Here is an 8,985-nt window from a genome sequence, read left to right on the forward strand (position 1 = left end):
ATCATTGATTAAAGCAAGCGTTTAGTTCCACCCATGACAAGTTGTTGGGTTAGGTTGCTTAACACATACATCGCTCAGAAACACTGGCTTGCCATAATTCAGCGGGCTGTATATGTGGTGTAAGTGCTGCTGTGACAGAGCTCTGTGGTACATTAACCCTGTGAGAGGAACCGGCTGCTATGCCGTTACTCTGACACCAGAAAAGCTGCGGCTCAGGGACCTCCAATACAGTTGGTGCAAGGTTTGTTTTCTGTTCCCTGTCGGGCAAATACGGAAGGCCACTGTGTTCTCCTCTTCACCTTTCAGACACGACAAGGTCACTGCAAGCTATTGTACACGAACGTCCTGCAGCGTCTCCAACCAGACGGATGATGTCATGCTGCAGTGAGTCTGGTCTGGTCCGGCCGGAGAATTATCCTCTCCCAGATCTGATCCATTGTCCTGCCGAAGATTCTCTTCTCATATTTCCTGACTCATGCCTGCAGAAATGTCCACCTGGACACTGCTTTGTGTTTTAGTATTTTCAAAACAGTAGGAAATTAAATTATTGTAAGTTTTCTGGCTGTGTTCAAGACAAAGTAATTAAAGCTGTGGAGTATATCAGCTCATTCACTCATTATAGCTTTAACACAAATATGGGATATGCATGTTGTGACAACCTTGCGATGTCATTTACCCAGAAACCACAGACTGCTCGATGGCAAATATGGGATGGATTGTCATTTGGTACAGAAATACATACTGCAAAAAGAATGAATCCTATGATTTGTTACTACCCTGGTTTTTCCTGTAGCGCCTTTTCGAGAATTATTTCCACATCTAGATGGATTGGCACAAAATTCAAATGCATACTGACTTTTTGATGATCCTCTGACCTTTCCTCTGGTCCCACCAGGAGGTTCGCTTTATGAATTTGATTGAAATGTCTCGACAGCTTTTGGATGGCTTTTCATATTCATGTCCCCCTCAGGATAAATTGTAACTTTTGCTTGGCAATCCCTTCTTTTTTTTCATCAATCGACATTATGTGTCCAATACTCATCTTCATACCTGCAAAAACTAATCCAATCATTTTCAGCTGAGATTAGTGCTCAGTCGAAAGTTCATGTCAGAGTGCAATTTTCTGTTCAACCTAAAGTCTGTATGGATCATTTTCACATTTCCACCTTCTTTCTGCTCAGTGCGAAGCAGCTCACTCACCGAGAAAATTCACTTTCTGGCTGCACCGCTTTTCCTTTACTTCAGATATTCAAATTATCCAGCACGAATTTTCCAAAATGTTTAATCTACAAGGGCTTTTACTCCTCAGTCAACCATACTGCACTCACTCCTCCATGTGTCATTCTGCCTGCACAGCTATTTTATATTGCTGCTTAACATTTCTCCCCTCTTTGATGTACGATGATAGAACTATTAACTACGTGACAGAACTGGCGTGCATGTGGCCACTGCTACATTTAACTGTCTGACTCTACAAGTGCAAAGGTTCACAGATAATAGTTGTCAAGACCAACAACAAGATGTGACCCTGGGTTTTAAGTGAACCATAAATGTTGTTGACCTTCTGTATGCCGGAGGGCCTGGCAGTCTCTTTGATGGAGCCCCTCTGTGCATTTTAGACACAAAGTCACACATTCTGACTGCACTCTGCTCAACCTGTGTGGAAGTCTGCTGAAAACCTTTGAAGGGTTGACTTCAGAGAGCTAACCTGAGTGATCAGGTGACACACAAACATCCTCAGAGTGATACTTTGTTCATTCAGGTGGATTCCACTTGTTTCCTTATTGAAGAATTTGAAGACTTATTCTGCTTTTTACCCAAAAGACATTTGAATAAGTTAAATGACGATTTGACAAACCCATGTGTATCAATGTAGGGGTCCTTCACTCTAAGGATGAGAACCGCTCCTAGGGAGCCTGTCTAGTATAATTTATATAATATAACGTATATTATGTAAATATTATATTTAATTATATATAATATAATTAAATATAATTTAACGGATGTATGTTTGTATGAATGTATATATGTATGTATTGTTTTTATTTGTATGTAAAGTACTCTCAACTGCACTCTTAACTGCTTTGCTTTGTATGATATGGTGATATGGTGAAAAAAAATGTAATCCCCTTGTGGTGTCGATTTCATTGACACAATTATTGAATAGATTGTCATAAAACTTACACACATTAATGTCCCCCTCAGACTGAACTGTAATAAATATGGTTATCAAAGTTTAAATTAGTCCAAATTTCGTGTCTCAAAGTCTGCCTTAGATTCTCACTTCCCCAGCCTCCTGCTTTGCTGTTTCTCCATCCATCCACCAGATGCTCTCAGACTTTCCCACCTGCTCACCTGTTTCCACTTTCCCTCATCAGCCCTGCAGTATATCACCATCCAATTTCCCCTCATTTCCTGTCAGGTTATTATGCTTTGTGTCTTCCTTTTCAGCCAATGCGTACATGGACCTGCAACCTGAACCTTTTACGCTGAAATCTGCAACCTTTACCTGCCTGTAAGCTTATACATGTTATTAATCTGATCAATAAATCCCTGAACTGTCCCTGTCTGCCTGATTATCTATATTTGGGTCCTCCTCGCTCGTTGCGTCGCACTCACCTGCTTTACAAAAATAGCAGCAAAGGTCATGACATTCCCATCAGCCTCAGCTGGCTAATGTTACCGTGCAAACGCATGACGTTGCATTATACGTGCTACACATCAGAGTGTCAGCCTCCTCATTACGAGCATATCGGCATGCTTCTGTTAGCGTTTAGCTCAAAGCACTGCTGTTCCTGAAGCCGTTGCTGCATACTCTGTAGGTGTCTGCTGGGGTGAATGACGTCCAATGTTAAAGATGCACCACGATGAATGACTTATGTCACTATCTTTGCCGCTCAGATGCAACTGTTGAGTTTTCAGCTCACACTAGATTTTGGGATATTTCAAAATTTTACGGATATTCTACACAGTAACATCAAGTTTCTAAAATATAGCGAAGTTTCTTTAATTTTTTGTTTTATTTTTGTTCATTTACTGAATGGAATAACATATGAAACATAAACTGTATTTAAATTATTCTGTGGTTTTCTTCTTCCTGGACCAACTTGACGATGTGACAAGATGACAGTGAAGAATGTGAGTAAACAGTCGATTGGCCTCTTGATATATTCATGTTAATGTCTGTGTTTGAATCATACCATCACACACATAGTATATTACTGATGGTGTTCATGATTGTCACGTCGGGGAAAAGGTTGCATCCTTTGTATTTGACATTTGTGGCCGTGTTGAACCAACATGGATCAAGTTCCTCGTCCACAATCTGTGAACCAGAAAAGTCAAAGAATTCATTTTATTCCGCGCACACAGAGCTTTTCAGAAATTGAGATATTTCACATAAGGCCTCCATGACATCTCTAATGATCTCACACACGTTGCAAAAGTCTGCTGGGCATTAGTTCAGAACATATTATTTAGGGGCATGAATACATCATTGCAGTGGGTTTCCAAAAGGTGCCAATCACAAGATGGTAACCAAATATAATTTCAGAATGGATTGTTCTCCATATATATATATATATATATATATATACACACACAGTATATGTGTTTATATATATATGTATATGTACTGTATATATATATGTGTGCGTGTATTTCTTTCATAAAATAAATCCGACATGCTGCTGAACTTCTAAACAACAACCAGTAAAATATTTCATGACTTATGTTCTGAAAGCTAGTTTCCTGTGGTTGTGATTTCCTCTCCAGTGGAGGGAAAGTCAGAGACAGACTGTAGGTTGAGGAAGGAAGAAGAAAAGCAGGAGGGTTTTTTGTAAGCCCAGTTAAAACTCTGCCACACATGAAAAACGGGGCTTGTTTGCAAAGGCTCGCGTTGAAGTGAGGATCTCCTCGTGTCTCTCTGCTCTTTGAAAGGATCCACTGATGAAGGTATGAAACTCCGTTTTTTTTTTCTGTTTTTACGTAACACATGTGCTCTCTGTTGTCTGATTGATTGATTACACACGCTGCATGTTTTCGTAGGAGATGGTGACTGCATGTTAAGCGTTCGTCATTATGTTTTTTATTAATCTGATAAGGGTATATTTGCAAAAATGTATTCCTCTGTTTTTCCTAAATAATATTCACCAGGAAATATCCATTTAACTGGTGTTGGTCTATTCATTTTGAGAATTGCCGTCATCTGTTCTTGCAAAAAAAGTCTTCAGAGAGTTTAGCAGCAATACTTAATATGTTGGAGATTTCTTTTCATTGTTCCCTTGATTTATATCAGAAACTTCCAAAAGAATAGGGTGGAATCGTAATAAAACCCAACATATTTCATGTAGAAGAGGGTTAAAGGAAATATCATTGAGAGAGATGAATCACTTTAATTTGGTCAACTCATCTAGTGCTATTTGACTTTTTTCAAATATATTTGTATTCGTGCAAAGACTGCGTGTAATTACCTCTTTGAGATTCTATCAATGTCAGTCTTACCACGATGTAAACTCGTCTCCTCCTCAGAGTCGTGCAGGGAGGCGGTGCAGCTGCGGCCTCCTCCTGCTCCACAGGCCTCAGATGGGAGCTGCTTGTGTTCAGCTCCTGTTGGCTGCCACCCTGTGGATGACGCCTCACATTGGAGCTGCCGCTGTGCTGTCGAGCTCCGCAGAGCTGCTCAACACAACCAGGTCCGGAGCTGAGACACAGTCCGACCTCAGGATGCTCACTGGAGCTGTCAGCAGACGTAAACGAGCCGTTTCATCCAGAGAGGTCAGCGCTCTGCTGGATTACCACAACCGAGTCCGCTCCCAGGTCCTCCCTCCTGCAGCTAATATGGAGTTCATGGTGAGGAAACAAAGTAACTAAGTACATTTACTCAAGTACTGTACCTAAGTAGCCTGTACAATTTTGAGGTACTTGTACTTTACTTGAGTATTTCAATTTTTTTATATTTCTACTATACTACATTTTTGCCAAATATTGTACTCCATTACATTTATTTTAAAGCATTAGTTACAAGGTGCAGATTTATTAACATACAATATAAAAGTAATACACTTTAATATATTTGTAATATATTTTGTGATCTCCATAATATGTGAAAGCCTATAGTTTGTGGAGCTAAAGAGGGACTTCATCCTAGTATCTGACTAAAAAAAACTCCCTTTTATACTACAAGCAACACAAAACAACATGTTCTTGCTTATTTTGTGGTACAAAAAACTACCAAGACAGCAGAGAGCAGATGTATGTTTTAGTGTATTTCAAGGCAAAGAGCAGAGTTTTTTTATTTGCATTTGTTTCCGTACAGAACCGAGTGAAATGAACCCGTCTCTCTCTTTTCCTCCCTCTTGGCTCTACAGCTCTGGGATGAGGGACTCGCTAAGTCAGCAGACTCTTGGGCATCACGATGCGTTTGGGATCACGGTCCGACACAAGCCATGAGATACATGGGCCAAAACCTGTCAATCACCTCAGGAAGGTAGTTCAGACTCAAGAATCAACTCTTGGTCTTATGCACGACTGTGGTCTAAACATACATTGAATACAGCTTCAAATCATAAATATATATATATGTCTTGGAAGATGTGGATGAATGTGTGTTGGATGTGACAGGTACCAGTCCATCACTGATCTGGTCCGGTCCTGGTACGAGGAGAGGCATCACTTCTCCTTCCCAAACCGATGCAGTGGATCAGTGTGCTCTCACTACACTCAGGTTATGAGCTATTCATCTTGTGCATTTAAAGAACACTCAGCGAAGCTATGATGTTTATAACGATTAAATAAAACCTCTTCCCTAAAAATGACATTGATATTCATTTGGACAGATGAGTTTGCATTTCTGCACTGAATTGAATCAGTGTTTATTTTCCCAAAAACATTTTTAAATCAAGGATATCAGGCTAAAGCATCCTCAGTTAAATTGTAGTTTAATTATTTGAAATCCAGAGGCGGATGTTGCTCAAGTCCATCAGCACCCAAAGAGCCCCCATCTGAGCTATTTTTAGATATTGGGGGAGGGTCCTAAGAAAAGAAAATAATAAGCAAGGGCCCTTTTATGGATGAAATTAAAATTGAGCCCCCGAAACAAATGATGAACTGTTAAAACTGCACATAGCCATCACCACAGAATTGATGATATCAGTTGATTTAACAACAGTGTACAGTAATATGTAATGTATGATAGGTCTTCTGCAATATCAGATTTTCACGATTATTGTGTCCAAAAGAACTCATATATATCTATTTCAATTTAAAAATAATAATAATATTGCAATCAATCAAATTAATCTTTGTTCATTGTGTGTTTTGTCTTTTTTTTGGCAAATGAGTCGCACTCAAAACACTACAAATACAGTATAATGGTGTATTTAATTTTTTAATATCGTGGTTATTGTCATATTGCAACACCCCTAGAATGAAAGCATCAACATGTGTTTTGTGTGTCCTCTCAGATGGTGTGGGCGAGCACCAACAGAGTGGGATGTGCTGTGAAGAAGTGCTCTAACATGTACGTGTTTGGGAGCACATGGAAGGAGGCAACGCTGCTGGTCTGCAACTACTCTATAAAGTAAGAAGAGCTTAAGGGAAGAGTTTGACATTCGGGGAAAATACACTTTCAATCACCTTCTTGTCGAGAGTTAGATGAGAAGTTTGAGAAGCTGCAAACGTGGGAAACGACTTGCTAGCTCTGTAGCTCTGTCTGCTAATAAGATAAGATAACCAGATGATATGTAGTGTAGAGATTTAAAAGTGGTTATACGATATAAGAATATGTTTATTTACGCAAAAAGAGTATTCTGCAATAGCGGTGGGAATTTCTTAAAAAATTGTCCATTAATCGATTTACAAAAAGAAAATGGACACAATGTGAACCCAGGTCTTTTGATGCAACTGCTCAATTCCTCAATTGATACTCCAACCTTGTACATACTATAGTGTGTAGGCTACAGTATATCATAGTTTACAAGTTCTGGTATTTGTTACCTTGCTAAAACAAAATTGGCCAGCCCAAAAACAGGAGTACACACATTTTTTTCTCTTTATTGATCGTTGGCTATTCAAAAAGAGAAAACAACTCAAAACACATTTCTTGTACAGGAAATATGCATGCAAACATTGTGGTTTTAAAACAGTACAGAGACACTAGCATCAGGACATGTAACAGGTAGTCCTAGTTTTTTTTCAATATACAAGAAATTCTATATTTTCTTATTGTCAACAAATCTCATGAAAAACATACAAAATATTATCGGTTATCGGTGTGTCCAAAGCCTGATATATCTTAAACGGTATTGGTCCCGAACTAAAAAATACATAGAAGTGTAACAATGCCTTGTGTCTCCAACTAGTTCAGAGCGCAGCAGCTACGCTTCTCATGGTTTTAACAGACGACACCACATCACCCCAGTCCTGGCTTCTCTTCATTGGCTTCCTTCGTTTTAGAATTGATTTTGAGATTTTACTGATCACTTTTAACACAGGTTTGGGTCTTGGCCCCAACATATAGAGAGGAAACGTTGAATCCTCATGAGCCAGCTTGCAGCCTTAGATCCTCAGGTGGGGCCCTTCGGTTCCAAAGTCGAGGCTGAAGACTAAAGGTGACCGACCTTTTGCCATCGGGGCCCCTCGGCTTTGGAACGACCTGCCTGAAGAGATGAGGCTCGCAGAATCAATAATCTCTTTTAAATCATTTCTTAATACCCATTTTTAGACTGGCTTTTATGTGATGTCATCGCTTTACTGCTTTATTTGTTATTGTTGATTTCACTAAATTATTTCACTAAATTATTTCACTAAATTATTTTATTTATTTTATTTATTTTATTTATTTTATTTATTTTAAAATTTACCAATTTCATCTATTGTACTGTTTTATCCAGGTTTAACTTTTACCTTAGTTCTCTTGCTTTGTTGGGCATCACTGCTTTCTGTTATTACTGCTTTGTCTGTCAAAGCACTTTGTAAACTCTGTTTTTAAAGGTGCAACATAAATAAAGTTATTATTATAATCATGGCTATATTATTATGTTCATTTGTGTTTCAGGGGGAACTGGGTGGGAGAGGCTCCCTATAGGAGCGGGAAGCCTTGTTCTGTCTGTCCGTCCAGCTACGGCGGCTCCTGCTGGAGAAACCAGTGCTCCCCAAACAGAAAACCCAAAAGACTCACGAGATATTAACGCAACACAATGTTTTAATAAACAGGTTTTAATCAAAGGCTATAACAACATGATGCAGCTGTCCAGTTACCACTACATTCAAAGCAAATCTTAATTAATGAATGTTACACAGGTGACTTTATGGTATGAATGTTTATTTGTTTGTTGCTGTTTGTGAGAAACAAAATAATGTCTTTCAGTTGGTGAAGTAGTTGCCCGGTTTATACTTCTTGAAGACTTCTATCTAGAGTTTTTGCACTTGTAATTGATGAATTTATTGACCTTTGAAAGGCATTGAGCAAAAATGAAGCACTTTTCTTGTACAGATTATATATAACCTTGAATATGTTATTGAGTTTCTTTCTTACCTGATTAAATATTGTTGTTGTTCAGCGTGAAAAACTGTCAAGTCATTCCTGCAGTCAATGTGATTAAATCACGGTTGTCTGTTTGCCTGACTGAACGTTAATTAAGTTATAAATATCTGATGGCGCTGTATATCCCTGTGTATTTATATGTATAATTGGCTGTTCACTTCTTTGGCTGTTCACTTCTTTGTGTTTATTCACTGCTGCTGCAGGAAATTTTCTGTCCTGCATTTCACCTCATTAAATCTCTGTGCCATAAAACAGGAGACTAATGCAGCTTTTATGGTCTGAAATATGAGGGAATCAGCTGTGCCTACCAACCAATTCATAAACACACACACACACACACACACACACACACACACACACACACAGAGAGAGTCACTAACAGCAAACATGTAAAATATTTTATAGAAACCATTTTCGCCCAGCAAAAAACAAGAGTGTAA

The 8,985-nt window shown here is 38.8% G+C and overlaps 1 protein-coding gene across 1 annotated transcript; it reads left to right on the plus strand.

The window, feature by feature from the left end:
* Positions 1 to 3,123: 3,123 nt before the first annotated feature.
* Positions 3,124 to 8,189, plus strand: r3hdml (R3H domain containing-like). Its single transcript, XM_068732698.1, has 6 exons — positions 3,124 to 3,138; positions 4,531 to 4,851; positions 5,370 to 5,488; positions 5,623 to 5,725; positions 6,465 to 6,580; positions 8,057 to 8,189. The coding sequence occupies exons 1-6, from the start codon at positions 3,124 to 3,126 to the stop codon at positions 8,187 to 8,189; spliced, it is 807 nt and encodes a 268-aa protein (XP_068588799.1).
* The last annotated feature ends 796 nt before the right edge of the window (positions 8,190 to 8,985 follow it).

The sequence above is a fragment of the Cebidichthys violaceus genome, unplaced genomic scaffold, assembly GCF_023349555.1.
Source record: "Cebidichthys violaceus isolate CVI_PGR_0920_01 unplaced genomic scaffold, fCebVio1.0.p SCAF_6, whole genome shotgun sequence".
Classification (NCBI taxonomy): Eukaryota; Metazoa; Chordata; class Actinopteri; order Perciformes; family Stichaeidae; genus Cebidichthys; species Cebidichthys violaceus.

Excerpts from the sequence above, each read along its gene's own strand:
- r3hdml (XM_068732698.1), top strand. Across the intron at positions 4,852-5,369 it reads CAGCTAATATGGAGTTCATG|CTCTGGGATGAGGGACTCGC; the intron begins GTGAGGAAACAA and ends TTGGCTCTACAG. Across the intron at positions 5,726-6,464 it reads TGTGCTCTCACTACACTCAG|ATGGTGTGGGCGAGCACCAA; the intron begins GTTATGAGCTAT and ends GTGTCCTCTCAG.